Here is a 21,195-nt window from a genome sequence, read left to right as displayed (position 1 = left end):
ATAAGCACAAACACTGGGATTGATAAAAGTGCCTAAATTCTATGGAGATGATGCATTACAGATGCTTAAACACAGAAAATGCATTTGTAACTTTCTTCAGTATAGTGAAAGATTATTCTCAGTTGTCATTCAATACATAATCTGTGCTAAAAGGGGCACATGCAGAACATGTGGATCGAGCATGTACTCCCTTGGGGGTCTGGTTGGACTAGCAACTCTTTGGAGCAGGAAGAAGAGCCTGATGAAGATTTTCTAGTAGCCTGGAGATCTGCAGAAATATAGAGGGAAGACTCCATGGACCCTGTGCTGTTTTTGGGTCCCACAAATTACAGCACAACTCATACCGTGTGTGGGATACCAGTGCATGTTCCTTCCCCTGCACATGCCCAAACCCTTTCTGTGGTATGTGAAAGTAATGGACAAGAAGTTACTGACAGTAATTTACAAGGGAAATCACACTGTCAGTGACTTGTAACTCCCAGGCAAACACCCCATACTGAGCAGCTGTTTCCACAACTCGTACCCCCTCCCAAACCTCCCTTAGATGTGTAAAATGAACTCCTGTGTATAGCTGTGGGGGGGCTGGAGGTGGTTATGTGATAGGGTAAATTTTACCATATATCTGCTGCTTTCTTTCATAGTCCCCTTCTGCCCCCCTTTGCATCAATCTTGTGCACTATTAGGACGTGTTCTCCATGGTGTTGCATGAAGGGAAGGAAGCACAAGGCCTTAAGCAAGCACGGGCAGAGCTCCAGTGCTTTCTTTAAATTCCAGTAGTAGCTGAATGCCAGCATTTGTTGGTAACTTTAGAACATTTCTCTTTTCCGACTGAATTGAAACTGCAAAGACTGATGGAAGGAAATAAAATCTGAAAGCTCAGTTACGTATTGGTCTGTCTATATATACACACAAGTATCTGCGAACCGTAGGAAATGTTACATAGAGACCTTTGAAGAGGAAAACAGGGAAACGTCTTTTAATGCCATTGAAATACATTGAACCCAGGGGAACTTTTGGAGAGACAGTGGAACAAATAGTAAATAATTTATTAAAAAATAGGGATTATCTTTCTAAGCAGGGATAGCTGGCACATGGGAAATCTGTCCAAGCCTATCCTGCTTACTCTTACTTTAAACATGCCCCACCCCTACATCTTCAGACCTCTCCTGGCAGATTCTAGGGAATCTTCACATGCTTTTTTTCCATTCATACTTTGAGCACTACAAAAAATACTGTATAGGGAATGCCAGTGCTTTATTCTTAATTATTTGTATTCCAGTAGCACCTTGGAAGCTCCAACCAGAACCAGAGCCCCACTGTGGTAGGCAACACAAAATATACATAGTAAGAGACAGTCCCTACCTCAGTGAGCTTACAATTTAAATAGATGGGGCAGACAAAGGGTAGAAAAAAGGAAGGATCATCAGCTGCATTTTAGACATGGAGATCTGTGGCACTGAGAGATTAAGGAACATAGGAATTGCCAGCCTGAATCAGAGGTAAGGTTCATCTAGTCCAATACTCTGTCTCTGATTGTGTCCAGCACCAAATGCTTCTTCAAAGGAAGGCGTAAGAACCCTTCAGTAGGTGGATGTGGAATCTTTCCCCATATTACTCTCATCCTGTTCTCCAATAATTAGAGATCACCATTTCACCTTAAATGGTCCTTTGAAATATGTGACAGGTTTCAGAGTAGTAGCCGTGTTAGTCTGTAGCAGCAAAAACAACGAGGTGTCCTTGTGGCACTTTAGAGACTAACAAATTTATTTGGGCATAAGCTTTCATGGGCTAAAACCCACTTCATCAGATACATGGAGTGGAACATACAGTAGGGAGGTATAAATACACAAAAGAATAAATGGACAAATCTGACATCAGGAATTATAACTTTCAAAAACCAGTAGAACACTTCAATCTCCCTGGTCACTCACTAACAGACGTAAAAGTGGCAATTCTTCCACACACAAAAACTTCAAAAACATACTCCAAAGAGAAACTGCAGAACTGGAATTAATTTGGAAACTGGACACCATCAAAATAGGCCTGAATAAAGACTGGGAGTGGATGGGTCACTACAAAAACTAAATCAATTTGTTAGTCTCTCAGATTCCACAAGTACTCCTTGTTGTTTTTACAAAAACTAATTTCCCCTTGCTAAATACTCACACCTTCTTGTCAACTGTTTGAAATGGGCCAACTTGTTTACATTGGCCTCATTAACACTACAAAAGTGATTTTCCACTCCCAGTCAACTGTTGAGAATAGCCTACTTCCAAGTTAATTGAATTGGCTTGTTAGCACTGATCCCCCCCTCCCAACTTGGTAAGGCAATTCCCATCTTTCCAAATGCTGTGTATTTATACCTTCCTACTGTATGTTCCATTCCATGCATCTGATGAAGTGGGTTTTAGCCAGGAAAGCTTATGCCCAAATAAATTTGTTAGTCTCTAAAGTGCCACAAGGACTCCTCATTGTTTTTGAAATATGTGTTAACTACTTATGCTAAACAATCTGTTCTACTTTGTATTTAGCTGTGAGACTCTGAGTACATTTCCCAGACCTGAAGAAGAGCTCTGTGTAGCTCAAAAGATTGTCTCTCTCACCAAAAGAACTTGGTCCAATAAAAGATATTACCTCACCCACCGTGTCTCTCTAATATCCTGGGACCGACAGGCCTACAACAACACTGCATACATAAAATCCCTCAGGCAGACCTGCCCCATTTCTCATCTTTAATTGGAAGGAAAGAAGGGAATCATTCACTGGCAGTTAATTTTAAAGTGCTGTGTGTGCCACAGTCACTCTCGGAGATAATATTTTGTTGTTTGAGTTGCAATAAGACATTTATGATCTCATTAATCACTATCTATACTCACCACTAAGAGACACCAAACCAGCAGCAATGTGTGACACACAACTTCTTGGGGAAGGATATGCAATGAATACACAGGAAACAAACAAGACAGACAGTCATGACAACAGGTTAGTTTTGTAACATTTTTATTAAAACAGTTACTTCCTCTGTCTAAACAGAGGTTTCAAAAACTGACAATTTAAATGTGGGAGATGTATTAATGTATGCTGTTTATGTGCAATTTTCCGTATATTGAGGAAGACGCAACTTAACATATTGAAAGAGACAAACAAAATAAGCAGGTGGAGGGGCCAGTCTGGCAGAGATGGAGTGACTTTTTATAGTACTACCTTCTCCTCTTTCAAATCTCTCCTTAAAACACACTTCAGTGAGGCTCATCAGCATTATTTCCATTCCAACTAGATGATACAATTTATGGGAATCAGAGCACAATACTGGATGGTAGCGGGTAATTCTTCACTGTTATGTATTGGACTGTCACAAAATTGCTTACTAAGGCTCTGGTCCTACAAACACTTGGGCATGTGTTCACATCCGAAGAAGTGAGGTTTTTACCCACGAAAGCTTATGCCCAAATAAATCTGTTAGTCTTTAAGGTGCCACCAGACTCCTTGTTGTTTTTGTAGATACAGACTAACACGGCTACCCCCTGATACTTGAGCATGTGCTTATTGTTAAGCATGTGGGTAGTCCCAATGATTACACTGGGCCTACTCATGCTTAAACACATGCCTAAGTATTTGCAGGATCAAGGCCTATGTTTGTCTTCTAAGACCTTGTCTACACCAGTGGCTCTCAGACTACTGTCTCCCTTTCAGTAGTCTGATTTGTCTTGAATACCCCCAAGTTACAAAAATTACTTGTTTACAAAATCAGACAAATTCAAAATGTGTCAGCACACTATTACTGAAAAATTGCTTACTTTCTCATTTTTACCATATAATTATAAGATAAATCAATTGGAATATAAACATTCTACTTACATTTCGGTGTATAGTATATAGAGCAGTACAAACAAGTCATTGTCTGTATGAAATTTTAGTTTGTACTGACTTCACTAGTGCTTTTTATGTAGCCTGTTGTAAAACTAGGCAAATATTTAGATGAGTTGATGTATCGCTAGGAAGACCTCTGTAAACCCCCAAAGGTGCACGAACCCCTGGTTAAGATCCACTGGTCTAAACACATAAATTGCATCAGTTTAAGCAAATCTGTTCAAAAACACACACATTTAGTTAAACCAATGCAACTTTGTGTACACTAGGCCATAGCATAATGAACTGTGGCTATACATCATAGTTGTCAGAACTAATGCAAAGACTGTTCAGAGAACCTTGCAACAATCAACCACTTATATTCTAATATTATTACTGAAATATTTTGCAAGAAGGATATGAATGAAGAGGAGCTTATTACATAGGGAATTCTGATGTAACTTCTTCTGACATACCTGCTCATTCCATTAAAAGGAGCATCTCTCCGTTGATGGAGGTGTTCACTGACATTTCAAAACTACAATTATTGAAATAGGCCATTCCAGCAACTCCCTTCATCCAGTAATAAATAAGATAGACATTTTTAACAGTAAGGGTAATTAACCATTGGAACAAATCACCAAGGGTTGTGGTGCACTCTCCATCAGTGGCCAGTTTACAATCAAGGAAGTGCTGTGGCCTTGTGTGATGCAGGAGGTCAGACTAGCTGATCACAATGGTCTGGCCTTAGAATCTGTAACAACCCAGGAAATAAAATCATATTTCAAAGGCAAAACTCCCTCCTGGCATGGGCAGTGGGTGAACTCCCACTTTGGGGAGGTCCTGCCCACCAGAGCCCCGAGTGCCAGGCTGGCCCTAGCACCAGGCCAAGCCGCTGGCCCCCCGAACATCAGGCTAGCCCCAGCGCCGGGCTACCCAGGGCCGGTGCAAGGAAGTTTCGCACCCTAGGCGAAACTTCCACCTTGTGCCCCCCCCTCCAGCCCTGCGGCAGCTCCCCTTCCCCCCCTCTGCCCTGAGCCCCCCCCCCCGCAGCAGCTCCCCCCCGCCCTGAGGCGCCCCCCCGCGGCAGCTCCCCACCCCAGCACACCTCTGCTCCGCCTCCTCCCCGAGCACGCCACCCCGCTCTAATTCTCCTCCCCTACCATGCTTGCGGCGCCAAACAGCTGATTGGCACCGCAAGCCTGGGAGGCGGGAGAAGTGGAGCAGCGACCGCGCGCTCAGGAAGGGGGCGTAGGAATGCTGTAAAAAAAATTGGGGTCACTGCTTTTTGGCACCCCCAAATCTTGGCACCCTAGGCAACCGCCTAGTTTGCCTTAATGGTAGCACCGGCCCTGGGGCCACCCCCCGAGCATTGGGCTGAGCTGCTGCCCCCCCAAGTGCTGGGCTGGCCTCAGCCACCAGCTCAACCCCCTATCACCACTGACCCCAGCACCAGTGGCCCGAGCTCATGGCTGCCAGCTGGAGCTGAGCCCCCACCGGCTTCCGGTAGAGGGGCAGGGAGGGCACGGCCTCAGGGCGCAACATGGGCGGGGCCACGGCATGGGTGAGGGGAAGCTTAGCTGCCCTGGCCTGTGATACCCGTTGCCCATGCTCCTGGTGATCTCCTCAGGAGTCAGTGGCAGGGCACCAGCAGAGAATGTGACTGATGACCAGTGCTTAATTTGTAATGAAAGAGGTGCCAGGGCTCAAGCAATTTTCTACATTCATAACTAATGCAGCAAGCCCAGGGATGCGGGGGCTACGAACTGCCAAAGCTGGCGGTGCCGGGGCTCAGCCCTGGCACAAATTAAGCACTGGGGCAGAGCTTCCTGCTCCCCCAGCGAGCCCCTCACAGCTAGTGGAAGGGCAGAAGCCTGCGGCAAGAAGCCGGGGTGGTGGCGGCAAGCAGTGGGGCTCGTGAGGAGCCTGCTCCCCGGGCCCGGCCGTGTGGGTCAGGCCCCGAAGGAGAGGCGGCCGAGCTGGAGCTAGCTGCGGGTCCCCCACAGGGAGGAGAAGGCGACTTCGCTCTTCACCCTCCGTTAGCGTCGGTTCTAGCGGCCGGCCAGGGTCGGCCGGACTCCCCCGGCGGGACTCGCAGCGGCTGAGCCTGGCGCTCCGGGCGGGCCCGGCTCTGAGCTCGGCCGGATGAGGCAGCGCAGCGCGGGAAGCTCTAGTAGCGCCGAGTGGCTCAGTCCCGCCGACCTTTGATCTGCCGCGTAGGTGATGCCGCCTGCAGCTGCGGGCTCCTGTCCGAGCCAGGGCGTCAGGCTGAGCCGCCGTGGGGCTCTGGGACCGGCGGGTCTGCACGGGGAAGGTGCGTGAGCCGCTTCTCTCTCTCCCGCTGCTGCTGCGGGGAGGCCGGGCTGCTGCTGCAGAGGCCAGCGCGGGGCCCGGCCGGCCTGCACGACTCCTGGGGGCCCCTGGGTCATCGCTGGCGTGTGCCACTGCCGGGGCTGTGTGCCAGGGCCCCAGTGCTGTGCTGGGAGCACTGGGCCCCCAGCCTTCCCGTGACGTAGAGCCACCAGGGGTGCCTGCATTGGCGCTAGGGGACCCCCCCCCCTTCCCAGGGCTGCGTGGGCGCACAGCTGCTGCCCCGCTCCTTGTCTGTGCTTTCTTAGTGGGGCTGGGGCAGGGGACACTGTCTGCCAGCCTGGGGGGGCATTAGTGCTGCAGAGGGTCCTTTGCACCCCATCCTTCCTGTGGCTCCTCCACGGGTCTCCGTGCAGCTGGGCCAGGCTGCACTTAGGGCTCTGCTCAGCCACCCCCGGCACCCGTTAAAATTACTCCTTTTCAAGCGAGTTCAATGGGAATTGAACATTGCAGCAGTACAAATGTTCAAATTAACATCAAGTTGATTGCGCCCCGGTTAAAAAGACAGTGAGAGAGGGGGTACATAAAGGGTCGATGGGTGGGCAGCAGAGGCGACACGTAACTGACCGCTGCCTAGCGCCTGCCTGCACTCACCAGCCCCCACAGCTCACAGCCTGCAGCCAGTGCCAGCTGGAAACGGGACAGGGGGTGGGGCCCTGCTGGCCGACAGCCCTCAGGCAGGGGGGGCTGCGCTCACGGACCGGCAGGGGGAGCGACTGGCCCCGCACACTGCATCTTTGCCGCGCCACCAGCCTTGCACACTCACTCCCATTGTCGGCCACAGAACCCCCCCACTCACCGCAGGTGGCTGGCGAGCAGGGATCCGGCCAGTACTGATAGGGGTGGAGGGGAGACAGAAAATAGTGGAAAGTTTTCCCGTTTATAAGAAAAAGTCGGGACAGCTGCAGGACGGTGCTGGGTTTACAATGGTGCCATGGAGCCAGGCCCAGGCCCATGCCCAGAAAGGGCCCCGGCCTGCTCTGCTTGCACTGCACTCGAGACCCCGCTGGCTCCCCCCCCCGCCCCTGCCCACCACTTGCTCCTCTCGGCCTGCCCACCAGCCAGCCGATGGCTCCTCTCCACCCCCCTGGTTTAACCTGCTGGCTTCTCTCTGCCTCCTGGCCAGACCCCAATGCACCTCTGGCTCCAGGCAGTCTCTGCTTCCCACCGCCAGTGGGGCCCCACCTGTCTCCCTGGAGCTGAGCCGCCTGGGACTGATGCAGAAGCCTGGCCAGTCTCAGCCAGTTGGGGTGGGGGGAACAGCGTGGGTGGCTTGGCTGGGCCCTTCCAGGCAAGTGGGTCCTGAGGGAGCCCGGGTGGGGCAGGCCCTGGCCTGGCTGATCGCACCACTCCCAAAGGGCCGGACTGATTCCCCGCCCCAGGACGGAGGTGGCTTAGCCCGGCAGACACAGTCGCCTCCCAGCAGGGCCAGTGATTGAGGCCAGGAGGCAGGGTGTGGGGGAGTGGGTCTCTGGAGGGCCTGGGGGGGAGGGGGGAAGGTCTCTGTGTGTTGGGGCACTAGGGAATGGGGGTTCTGTGTGGGGTGCTGGGCAGTTATGGTGTTATGCAGGGCACTGTGCATTTGTGGCAGGGTTGGGGGGGGGAGCTGGGCACAGTGGGTCCGGGGGGGCTCTGGCCGCAGGGAATCGGGGTGTGTGTGTTCTGGTGTTGGGCAGGAGGGCTGTGTGGCACCACACGGGCCCACCCCTGAGGGGAAGGGGCATGCTGACAGCACAGAGCCAGGCGGGCCATTGTGCATCTGGCAACTGCCGGTTTGTAAATAGTGCCCTTGCACTGGGCTGGGCGAAGCGGGTCCGCCCCTGCCATGCCATGCCCCATTGCCCCTGACTGGCCCCTCGTTCCGGGGACTGAACCCCCTGCGCCATGCTCCACTGCTGCCATGGGGGCACACAGATATGTTTGGCACTGGGCCCACAAAAGGTTAATCCGGCCCTGCTGCAGGAGGGCTTAAATATGGGATTGTCCTTCAAAAACTGGACATCTGGTCACCCTATTCATGGAACACTGTGTGGTTATTTGACTCAATGGGTGCAGTGGTTGCTCTTACCAACCTGCAGCTGAAATGGTTCTACCAACGAGTCTTCTGTTCACACATGGCTCTATATGGTTCACATGGTAAAAATGGTACCAGGCACCCAGTGCCTGCTATCAGTTTGTGCCACTCTGTTGCCTCTTTCACCTGTTCGGTTGTGTTGGTGGTTTGGTGCAGATATCCCTAGTACAGTCCCAGCAGTACATTCAATTTTTCAAGTCCCAACACGCCCAATATAGCTTCAGCATTGCTCCCTACAGCTCCAGCGTCTCTCACTGTGCTTCACCCTGGCCACTGTAGTTGGGGTGCTTCTCCACCTTGTTTTCTTTCCAGGCCTGGCTATAGCTCTCCCATGGTTCACCCCTTTATCATTCCCCAGACCGTAGCCTTCTCTGGCCCTCCAGCTTCAGCTCTCTAACTCAGAGAGCCAACAGGCATCTCCTGCTGCTGCTCTCAGCCTTCAGCTTTCTTTGGCCTGGGGAAGTTTGTAGGAGACCCATCCTGACTGTTCTCCTGTCTTCTGCTTTAAGTGGCCTGATCTGGCTCCACTGCTCACTCAGGAGTTCTTACTGCTCCCTCCTTCAAGGAAGCCCTCAATTCTGTTCTGCTTTTCTTGGTGAGCTTGTGCTCAAGCTCCTTCTGTGGGTTCTGAACTCCTCCTTATCTTTGGGCTGTCTCTCATTTCTAACTCCCATGGCAGCCACACCCTCCTCAGACTGGAATAGGAGTATTGGATCCCATTTCACTTAAGGGCCTGCTACCATGCTCAAAGATTTCCTTTTTGAGAACTATGCAAAAGAGAGGCAAGTATAGAATAGAGAAGAAGAGAGAAGTGTACATCAGGATAGTGGAAAGCTAAGGTGCAGCTCTTGCATATAAATGTACAACACAGAATGATTCAAAACCTGTGAGTGATACAGAGTTACCCACATTGTTCTAAGAAGGCATTATACAGTTTGGATACTTTTTGTACTTCAAGGAGAATAATTAGAAAACCAATGGTTGTGTCTTTTGAGAAGCAAAAAATAAGCTAATCTCAAAGGAGAGCACGTTCATACACTTTTGAGAAAGATTAAGGACAAAACTTTGAAATGCAACCACTCTGGCTTTTTTTATTCTTTTTTATTTATTATTTAATTCAATGGGCCCCAAAGGAGTTCCAGATTTTTGGAAGTGCGGCGGTACCATCCATAATGCCAATTGAAGTTAATAGGAGCTGTGAATAACACTTCTGAAAATCAGGCCCAAGGTATCTTCAGTTGGTCATCCTCAGCTGAGGCACTCAAAATCAGTAGCACTTTTGGAAAATGAAAAGTAACATTCCCAATGTCTGGTTACTATGGGCCTGATTTTTCAAAGGTACTGAACATGTGCAGTTTCATGTAGATTTCACCAGGAGTTGTGAATGTCTAATACAGTGGTTCTCAAAGTTTTGTACTGGTGACCCCTTTCACATAGCAAGCCTCTGAGTGCGACCCCCCCTTATAAATTAAAAACACTTTTTTATATATTTAACACCATTATAAATGCTGGAGGCAAAGCAGGGTTTGGGGTGGAGACTGATAACTTGCGACCCCCCGTTTGAGAAACCCTGGTCTAATACCTCTGAAAGTCAGGCCTGATGTGCCTGCCTGTTATAATAAAACACAGATCCTCAGCTAAAGGGAAAGTGTGTGTGTTATGCTTTCCCCCCTTCTTCCCCCCCTCTTTAATTTCCTTCTTTTTAACACACTGAGATTTGTGTCTCCACAAATGTACTTTCAGGAACACACCATATGGGATAGCACCTGTGTAATGTGCAATTCTCGGTATGACTATGAGCAAGACTGATTCCATGTGTTGGGATGGAGGACTTACTAATACTCTTATCCAGCATGTAGTCCTCTCTGCTTCAACCACAAAAGATTTATAAGGTTTAAAGCTAGGATGAAAAAGGCTGGTCAGATTTTGCTTGGGTGGTGTTCTGTTAGGATAAAGGCTCTTATTGGAATTCATTCCTAGGGTGGTCTATTGTCTCATGTTCTTCAGAAATACTTCATAATCTGAATAAAAAGCATCCACTTCATAAAATTTAAGTTATGTATTGTTGGTCTCTTGAAAACTTAAACTAATTTTTTCCAGTGTTGCATCTGCTGTGGCTTAGATGACATTGTGGAAGCAGAGAAAGAACTGACAGGAAGGGGATGCAATGCATGACAGTTCGTTAGCAAGAGTTAGGCTAAGTGTCTTACACAACATCCATGAGTAATGCCTACGATACAGTTTTTTTAAGCTGGCTGGACACTGTTTATAGATGAGGTTTGTGTCAAGTATAGACAGACCTAGGACTTGGCCAGCAGAAGTTTGCAAATTCACGCTAAATCTTTGGATTGCCTTGGCTAGTTCCTTGGTATCAGGGCCGGCTCTGGCTTTTTGGCCGCCCCAAGCAAAAAAAAAAAAAAAAAAAACGGGGCGGCCAGAATGGCAAAGCAAAAAAACAAACAAACAAAAAACCTGCGGCGCGGCCAGAGCGCGGGTGCAGGGGGACCAGCTGGGGGGGTGGGGTGGAGTGGGAGGGAGCGGGCGGGAGAGAGAGAGAAGGGGGCGGCCAGGGCTACAGCAGGGGCACTGCCACGCGGCCCCTCCCGCTGTGCCGCCTCCTGCCGCGAGGGCTCCGCTCCAGTCGGCGGGGAGGGAAGGAAGAGGACTGCCCTGCAGGGCGCTCTGGTTCTCCGCGCCGCCGCCCCCTACAGGGCGGCCGGAGCGGAACAAAAAAAAAAAGCGGCCGTGCCGCCCTAGGATTGGGCAGAATGCCTCCTCGAATAATCTGCCGCCCCAAGCACCAGCTTGCTCAGCTGGTGCCTGGAGCCGGCCCTGCTTGGTATTCAAACTATTGTTAACAGCATAAAAATAAAGTACCAAGACAGACAAGAACAGATTGCAAATGTGGGCTGGGAAAGAACCACCTAACATTGACCATAGTTGGGAGACATCTGCCATTAGGGCACTTGTGAATTCCTCTTATTTGGTTTATATAGTATGGTTTTGCACATGTTGCATTCTTTAATGCCAAATAGTAAAGAAAGTGGCTTATAAGGCCAAGTTTATTATTGATATAATTGCCCAATTATAGATGCACTGGGGATTCATTTATTCATTTCTGCTCCAGGGACTAGAACATTTTTTACTTTCTTTGTTTGAAGGTTGAAAGTTTGGTCTGATCATTTATGTCTTCCCTTCCAATTGTGAGAGGTTGAAGGAGGAGGATGGCTGCACACTAAAGAAGTGGCAGCTGCAGGGGAAAAATATCTCACTTATAAAAAGTACCAAGTGATTAGAATCTTCAAATGTAATGAATAACAGAAGGTGCTGTGTGGCCTATGCATGAAATCTTGTCTGTCGCACACTGTGTTTCAACAGTTTTAGATACTTGTTTCTATGCACATGGAAGAGTCTCAAAATCTGAAATTAAATAGAAATCTTTTTTAAGCTGACCTGAAGTCGGTTATGTTCCTCTCTAACGGATGTGATGAAGTCTTAACTAACACATCTGTAATGTTCTAAACCCTAATTTTCTGATGAAGGAAAACTTCCTAAAGTTGAAATTTATGACAGAATCTGTGGAAAAAATACTGGTCTTTGCTTTTGGTATTAAAAGGGGGAAAATGTTGTGTCATTTAAAAAAATGTATGCCTACATTTTGAAAGGTGACTAGCGATTTTTGGGTGCCCAAGCTTAAAAGGGCCTTTTTTTTCTCTTTAAATTTCTCTCCCCCTCAAAGGTCCAGTGCTCAGTATTTTCTGGAAATTAAGCCCCCATTAAAGTGTCTCAGCTTGAACACCCAAAAATTGGGGCACAGAAGCATTAGTTGATTTTGAAAAATTAGGCTATATTTTTTTAATGGGTGGGTTTCAAAACTTAATTTTGAATTACTGTCCCAGCATATACAGTGGTCTCCATTACAATGCCAGCATTTAAAATCAGGTATCAGACATCGCAGAGTTTCCTCCTATATTTAGAATAGAAAGCTTATGTGGTAACTGGTAACAATTGGCAAATAGTGATTCTGATATTTTCTACTGTACTGTCATAGATGGAGTGTAAAGAGAGAGAGACAACATAGGCGAGGTAATATCTTTTATCGGACCCACTTCTGTGGTGAAAGGGACAGGCTTTTGAGCATTACAGAGCTTTTCCTCAGGTCTGGAGAAGGTAACCAGAGTGTCTAAGCTAAATTCATGATGGGACATATTAAGCATGAGGGTTTCACAGATGCCACTTAAAAGGAAGTGGACAATTAAGGGTTAGGAAGCAGCAGGGTATGTTACAAGTTGTTGCAATGAGCCACAATGTCTCTGTTAAGTGCATTGTTTTAAGTGTCCAGCAGAATTTAAGTTCCCAGGCTTATCTTTTGCAGGTTTCCTTTAAGGGCGAGATCTGAGAGATTTTCTTAAAGATTTACTAAATTTATTTTATCCCTCAAAAGTTCCAAAATATATATGTAAGAGTTTAACTTGTCTATACTTTAAACTGTCTAAAGAATCTTCTGTGTGTACTAGTATTATGATTTTTTTAAATTGTGCAATTCTTTCACTAAATTGCCTTTACTAAAGGGTCAGGAATTGCAACCCTGTATCTTGTAAAGGAAACGATATTAAAAACGTGCCTCAAATTTATTTGTAAATAAATGGCTTAAATTTTGTAGAGGCTAAAACATAGCTTGAGGCAGGGAAGAATGTCCTGGTAAATACAAATAAGAAAGTAATTAAGAATACATAACAGGATATTTATTTAAAACATAATTGGTGGCTGCCCTGATTTCAAAAGAGCTATGTGACAATTTATGCTAGCTGAAGATCTGCTCCATAGGCTGGCCTTTGACCTGTTGATATGAGCAGGAGATTTAATTTTCTCAGGGACTAAGAACCATTGCAACCCTGATGGCCTGCCTTCCTGATACTGATGTGAGCATACTCTTCTATTTTTTTAACTGTTTTACTTTGTTTATTTTCTGTCGCAGTTACTGGTTGTTATAGTGCCAGGTCTGTTCTCAAGTTTATTAATAGTGGAGAATTTCCTACTAGATCACTAGCAGGAAAAGGGGAAGAAGTTGCTTTTGTTCTTTTTTCACAATTCTACTCAATGTATATAGGTATCCCCACATTTTTAATATTTTGCATTTTGATAGTGTCTGAGCAGGCTGTTGACTATGCAAGAGAAATGGGTTTTAAGTAATTTCAGTGATTCAAGCACCCCTGGTAAGGCTCTTATGAAGTATTATTTATGTGACAATAGACTTCAGAGGAGGTGTCATGCTCCCATGAGATTTTGGCTCAGGCCATAAGTTCTCTCTTTTAAATCAATAAGAACTCTTATTTATTTCACTGGTTTGGCTCCTAAAGACCACAGTGCAGAGCAGGCCTCTGAAGTTATTTTCCTTCTGTTTGACAATAGGATTTGGTGTACTCATTCCTGATATAAGTACTTCTCATGGTCCTGAATTGCAGGTCTCCCCTTCTACCAGTCTTTCCTTATAATGTGTTTCTATCTCATATGGAACAAACAGTTGATTCCATTTACACTGCACTAAGATGTCTTGTGGAGTTCAAGATGTGGAGAATTCTGAATTGGTTTGGAAAGAAAAAGAGCTGGAAGCTACTAATTTCTTTAAGATTAATCATATACTTTGGTGAAGTCTTATTATCATCCTTAGACATCTCTATAGAAAAAGTGTGTTCTTTATTGCAGCTAAAGTGCTCAGTGCTGTACAGGACACAAAAGGAAAAGAATGTATGTCTCAAAGAGCTTACATACTAATAGAAAGAAATGGTGAAGATAAAATGCCCTAGAAAGCCTACAGGAAGGAATAAGAGATTTTGATTTTAATGATTTGTTTGGTTTGGTTCACTTCTTGTGGGCATTATGGAAGAAGCCTTAGGGGGGACATAAAGCAGAAAGAAGGGTGGCTTAATGAACCAGTTTGGGAAGCATTTCATGCATAGGGATTGGTTTTGAACAAGGCATACAGACAGAGCTATAAGACTTAGGTTTGTTAATTTTCTCTGTTTCCATCTGTCTGTAATAATCACACCACCTATTTAGATAAGTTAAAACACATTTAATGGAAGTCCTTGCCACTAACGGAAATATTTTTTCCTCTGAAGGGCAGAAATCTTATTTGATTTCTACCTGCAATCCTCCTCCTGTTGCTCCAGGCAGATCTGTTTTTGTCAGAGTGTTTCAGCACATGTAGTGGTATCGGATAAGGATTGGTACATAGATGTGATTGTTTAATTTTGTGCTCTCTAGTGAGCAAGCCTCGATACTTCCTCTCACCTGGCAACTCCCTGACATGTTTTGCAAATGCTGCGTTTTTTTCCTGATATTATTCAGACTCTCTTATGATTTGTAGAAAGTGCTTTATGCTTTCAGCCTCAATGCTTAAGCAACTTAATGTGAGATTTAAGCTTTTGTATTTGAGGAGTATCATATCACTTATGATGATAAATCCCATATATTCTTTCATCCAGATCATTTGGCAAATTTTATTTAAAGTAAAGCGGATTAAAAACAAATATACCAAGTGAATCCTCTTCTACTGACCCTGAGGTTAAATCAGTGGATGAATTCAAGAATTAGGAACTGTTTAGTCAATAATGGGAACTATGTCTATGAAGCAGTTTGATATTTGTATTTTCCTGTTTTTAAAAATCAGTGGTTCTTTTTTCCTGTCTATGATCCTACAGTGTAGGCTTGGCAGGCTGGTCAATTGACTGCTTATTATTTGACCCTGGTCAAATATTGTCAAATACGCCAGCAAGAATGCCCCAATGTAGGTGGTGGCCCACCTTTGTGACTGCATCACCGTGCGGTTCTTTCTTGGTTTCGTAACTTCATTTGATTTGTTTCACATTTTTCTGAGTTAACATAACTCAGTAAAGTAACTTGTTTTTTGGCATAAGTATCTATCTAGGCTAAGCCTATTGGAGACCATAAAGTTTTACTTGTTATTGTTACTTCTATTATCATTCTAAAAAATTTGTGCTTTAAAATATTATTTGATCCTTTTTGACATTTGAAAATATTTGACTAATATTTTGACAGGTCAATTGACCAGTTATTTTAGATCTGGTCATATGCCCAATCCTACTACAGTAACCTCTGGGTCAGTGTGTTATATGTCCCCCAATCTGCGAATCTGTTCTCTTGCTTTTGGCTCTGGAGGTCCCTGTTTTAATCTTTGGTGCCAGCCAAGATTGGGTCAATCACATAGGGGGGGAGTGGGTGGGGGCGCAACTATGATTTGAATTGTTGTGGATCTCAGACACTTGGGATGAGCTTCCTGTGTCCAGAGAAAGTATGTAACCCATTGGTCAGTGTGTATTAACTGTCCACCTGTATGCCAGTCTGTAGAGAACGTGAGTCTGCTCTAGCTTCCAGCTAGAGAGCCTGGCTCTTTAGCTGAAACCATAGAGATTCATGTTTATATCTCCATAGGTCCATACGTTCTGTACTCTGTGTCAGGCTGCCTGTGCAACCTTAATTTGCTCCCCTTGTTATTATGATAGCATATGATGTATCATATAATTAAAGACTGTCTTTCCACAGGACTCCTTCCTCATTCAGTGCACAGATGGTGCTCTGGGGATGAATCAGGGTTGTGTAGTGAAGGAGACTATTGTCTGTAGGACCTCTGCCTCATTTGTTGCTCAAGTTAGAAGGTGTGTAGTGAATGAGGCAGGGAATTGCAAGAAGAGACAGGATAACTGGGATGGAAGTGGAGCTGTTCTGTAATCATTTTTGAATATAGTATATTGACCTGATTATTGGGATGTTTTTGTATGAATGTTGGTTTGGTTTAATAGGGTGTTGTGAGGAAAAACTAACAGGAAAGGAAGCAATGGCTTAAATTAAACCACCCCATGGTAAATACTTAAGAGTTATTAAGAGATAATGACTTGTTAGCTTTGAAGATTCTACCTCTTGGCTCCAGCCGATTTGCAGAACTGATTGACCTTAAACCAGAAGTTTAAAAGGACTGGCAATGTAAAAAAGTATCAGGGGGTAGCCGTGTTAGTCTGTATCCACAAAAACAACAAGGAGTCCGGTGGCATCTTAAAGACTAACAGATTTATTTGAGCATAAGCTTTCGTGGGTAAAAAAACTCACTTCTTCAGATGCATGGAGTGAAAGTTACAGATGCAGGCTTTATATAATGACACATGAAGAGAGGGGAGTTACCTCACAAGTGGAGAAACAGTGTTGACAGGGCCAGTTCAATCAGGGTGGATGTAGTCCACTCCCAATAATTGATGGGGAGGTGTCAGTTCCAGGAGAGGCAAAGCTGCTTCTGTAATGAGCCAGCCACTCACAGTCCCTATTCAAGCCCAAATTAATGGTGTTAAATTTGCAAATGAATTTTAGTTCTGCTGTTTCTCTTTGAAGTCTGTTTCTGAAGTTTTTTTGTTCAAGAATAGTGACTTTTATATCTGTTATAGAATGTCCAGGGAGATTGAAATGTTCACCTACTGGCTTTTGTATGTTACCATTCCTGATGTCTGATTTGTGTCCATTTATTCTTTTACGTAGGGACTGTCCGGTTTGGTCAATGTACATGGCAGAGGGGCATTGCTGGCACATGTTGGCATATAAAACATTAGTAGACGTGCAGGTGATTGAGCCCTTGATGGTGTGGCTGATGTGGTTGGGTCCTCTGATGGTGTCGCTAGAGTAGATATGGGGACAGAGAGGGCAACGAGGTTTGCTACAGGGATTGGTTCCTGGGTTGGTGTTTCTGTGGTGTGGTGTGTAGTTGCTGGTGAGTATTTGCTTCAGGTTGGGGAGTTGTCTGTAAGCGAGGACTGGCCTGCCTCCCAAGGTCTGTGAGAGTGAGGGGTCATTTTCCAGGATAGGTTGTAGATCATTGATAATGCACTGGAGAGGTTTTAGCTGGGGGCTGTACATGATGGCCAGTGGAGTTCTGTTATTTTCCTTGTTGGGCCTGGACACCAATATTCCACATGAGGATGGACTACAAGCTGCCAGGAACAGTATTCCTGATGAGGCCACAGCACGCCTGGTGGCTGAGCTTTGTGACTTTGTCCTCTCCCACAACCATTTCAGATTTGGGGACAACTTAGACCTTCAAGTCAGTGGCACTGCTATGGGTACCCGCATGGCCCCACAGTATGCCAACATTTTTATGGCTGACTTAGAACAACGCTTCCTTAGCTCTCGTCCCCTAGTGCCCCTCCTCTACTTGCGCTACATTGATGACATCATCATATGGACCCACGGAAAGGAGGCCCTTGAAGAATTCCACCTGGATTTCAACAGTTTCCACCCCACCATCAACCTCAGCCTGGACCAGTCCACACAAGAGATCCACTTCCTGGACACTACAGTGCAAATAAGTGATGGTCACATAAATACTACCCTATACCGGAAACCTACTGACTGCTATACTTAACTACATGCCTCCAGCTTCCATCCAAGACACATCACACGATCCATTGTCTACAGCCAAGCCCTAAGATATAACCGAATTTGCTCCAATCCCTCAGACAGAGACAAACACCTACAAGATCTTTATCAAGCATTCTTAAAACTACAATACCCACCTGGGGAAGTGAGGAAACAGATTGACAGAGCGAGATGGGTACCCAGAAATCACCTACTACAGGACAGGCCCAACAAGGAAAATAACAGAACACCACTGGCCATCACGTACAGCCCCCAGCTAAAACCTCTCCAGTGCATTATCAACGATCTACAACCTATCCTGGAAAATGACCCCTCACTCTCACAGACCTTGGGAGGCAGGCCAGTCCTTGCTTACAGACAACCCCCCAACCTGAAGCAAATACTCACCAGCAACTACACACCACACCACAGAAACACCAACCCAGGAACCAATCCCTGTAGCAAACCTCGTTGCCTACTCTGTCCCCATATATACTCTAGCGACACCATCAGAGGACCCAACCACATCAGCCACACCATCAAGGGCTCATTCACCTGCACGTCTACTAATGTTATATATGCCATTTCACACAGCCCCTAGCTACCCCCTCTCTGCAGGGCCGGATTAACCTATTGTGGGCCTGGCACCAAACATATTTGTGGGCCCCTGTAATGGGGTTCACGCTGTGCCCTTGGGCATTCGGCCCCTGGGCCTCCCTCTTCAATGACTCAGGGACACTTCAGTCTGGTGCAACACCCGTGCCCTTTAGTCTCAAAAGGTTTTCCACCATCAGTTCCCAACTATATACAGGCGTCACAGCTACTTTGCCTACAACAGGCCTGGCCAGAAACAGACTAGGAGGCTCCCGCCTCCTTCTGTGCCTGACCTTTCTCTTTCCCTTCCCTTCTTCTCTGGCTTCCCCCCAGCCTTTATAGCTCCGGGTTAATGAAGCTGGCAGGTGCGGCCAGTTACCAGGCAGGCACAGGGCTATTCACCCAGCCCCAGTCCATTCCCCTTGATTGGGGCTGGAGTGGCAGGAGCTGATTAAGGACTTCTCCACCAGCATCCTGCCACAGCCCCCATGGGGGGCAATGGAGCATGGTGCGGGGGTGGTGGTGTCGGTCCGTGGAGTGAGGGGCTGGCCAGGGGCATGGCAGGAGCAGCCCCGCTCCACCCAGAGTGAGGGCACTATTTACAAACCGGCAGTTGCCAGACGCATAATGGCCTGCCTGGCCCTGTGTTGCTAGCATGCCCCTTCCCCTTGGGGGCGGGCCCATGCCATGCCACACAGCCCTGCCTCCACCCAACACTGGAACACCCCCCTGATTCTCTATGGCCAGAGCCCCCTTGGAACTGCTATCCTCAGCGCCCCCACCCCCGATCCTACCACAAATGCACAGCGCTCTGCACACCACCACCACCCCTGCCCAGCGCCCCCTGCTCACAGCCCCACCACAACTGCCCAGCACCCCACACAGAACCCCCACTCTCTAGTGTCCCAACACACAGAGATCTTCCCCACCCTGTCACCGCCCAGCAGCACCCCCCCAGGCCCTTCAGAGCCCCATTCCCCCACGCCCTGCCTCCCGGCCGCACTCACAGACTCTCTGGGAGGTGACTGTGTCTGCCGGGCTGAGCTGGCAGTGCAGCCAGGGCTGGTCTCTCAGGACCCACTTGTCTAGAGGGGCCCAGTCAAGCCCTCCACACTGTTCCCACCACCCAACTGGCTGAGACTGGCCAGGCTTCTGCACCAGTCTCAGGTGGCTCACCTCTGGGGAGACAGGTGGGGCCCCACAGGTGGTGGGAAGCAGAGACTTCCTGGAGCTGCATTGGGATCCGGCCAGGAGGCAGAGAGAAGCCGGCGGGTGGGGCCAAGGGATGGAGACCGAGAGGAGCAAGTGGTGGGTGGGGTGGGGAGGAGCCAATGGGCTGGCAGGGTCTCAGGGCACCGTGGAGGTGGCGCTGCCTCCCTGGACCCCACTGTGCAGAGCTGGTTCAAGCCCTGCCAGCTCTTGCCCCCACCCCAAATAGAAGTAAAACTATGCCTATGCCCAAGGGTCCGGCCCCTGGCCCAGAGCCCCGAGTTCCCCCTCCATCCCCATTGGTCCCTGGTGTTTTTATAGCATGTTGAGGGGGGCTCAGCAAGAATAAGGTTGAGAACCCCTGGTAGTGAGTTTCAGCTGGCCTGACAAGTTCACTCTGCCCTAATTTGTTAATGTCATAAATCGTATCTGAGATGTGTCATGCAAGGTATCATTGGAAAACTAATAACACACTGAGCAGTAGTATTCTTGTGGGGGATATCTGTGGTAAACTCCCAAGGGACTATACAAATATGAAGGATATGTGAAACTTAAATTTATTTACCAGAAAAGTCTGGGGACTGGGTAAACAGGTTTCTCCCAGACAAAGGATCAGCAGATGCCTCCAGCCTGATGTCATCAGAGTTGATTAGCAATCACTGGGTCAAGTTGCCATTCATTTGCATTTTAGAAAATACCAGCAGGGGAAGAAGCCAGCATAGAATTCTGTTCACTAGCAGACTCCATGTCGTCTTCTCCACAGCTTGAATGAACTTTACTTTCGGGGGCGGGGTGGGGGGTGGGCGATCTTCAGAAGATTCCATTTCAAAGCTTCACTGGACTATAAAAGGGAAGAGCAAAGAGCCCCAAGTTGTCTTTCACCTAAGAAGACAAAGGAACCGAGCACTTTGGACTTTGTGGGAGATCGTGACTAGAAGGGTGGTTTGCCATCTTTCTGGAAGAGGTAGTGTGATAAAAATCGTACCTTGAACTAAGTCTGTAGTTTTGTTAAGTCTTACTCTTGAGAGCATTTTTCACTTTTATTTGCTTGTAACCATTTCTAACTTTCTCCTTTATACTTGAACTCACTTAAAATCCTATCTCCTTAAACTTGTTTTTACTTTTAATCTAAACCAACCCCATGCTGTTTGAATTGAAGTGATTGTTAGTACCAGTTAAAGTGATAAGCTGTGCATTTTGTCCCTGTAGAGGAGCAAATAAACCTTATTATTCCTCCGAATGGTCCAGGAAGGGGCTGGACACTGCAGAGCTCATGCTTTTGGGAAAAATTGGATCAGGGATGTGTGTGTTGGGGTCATCTTGCCACGTGTAACCAAGAAGCGGTGGATAACAGAGTATGGTTGGTGGGTAACTGTGATGGCAGGTCCACCCCATACAGGACTGAAAGGGGTTAAGGTGGCCAGGTAGACCTATTAACTCCATAGGCTGCACCTGGAGGAAGAGGCAGGGAGCAGGGAATTGATTGCAGATAGGTTCAGCTGTGCAGGAATAGGTGGGGCCTATAAAGCCAGGAACCTGGCAACAGACAGGCTGCTGCTGGGAAAGGGCAGTCACTCCCTGGGAAGAGGGAGGAGGGTTTGGAACTGGTCCACCCAGGGTAAGGAGGGGAACCGGGAGTGGTAGGAAGCAGTCCAAGGAAAGATCAGTTAGGGCTGAGA

General features: G+C 47.2%; 1 protein-coding gene across 1 annotated transcript in view; it reads left to right on the top strand.

The window, feature by feature from the left end:
• The first annotated feature begins 6,072 nt into the window (after positions 1-6,072).
• Positions 6,073-21,195, top strand: part of CPQ (carboxypeptidase Q) — a 273,989-nt gene continuing 258,866 nt past the window's right edge. Inside the window, exon 1 of the mRNA XM_065399948.1 lies at positions 6,073-6,163. Within this exon, the coding sequence (XP_065256020.1) occupies positions 6,073-6,163 (91 nt within the window). The remainder of the gene's footprint in view (positions 6,164-21,195) is intronic.

The sequence above is a fragment of the Emys orbicularis genome, chromosome 2 (genome assembly GCF_028017835.1).
Source record: "Emys orbicularis isolate rEmyOrb1 chromosome 2, rEmyOrb1.hap1, whole genome shotgun sequence".
Classification (NCBI taxonomy): Eukaryota; Metazoa; Chordata; order Testudines; family Emydidae; genus Emys; species Emys orbicularis.
The sequence above is the reverse complement of the archived record's forward strand: the minus strand, read 5'-3'. Positions and strand labels throughout refer to the sequence as shown.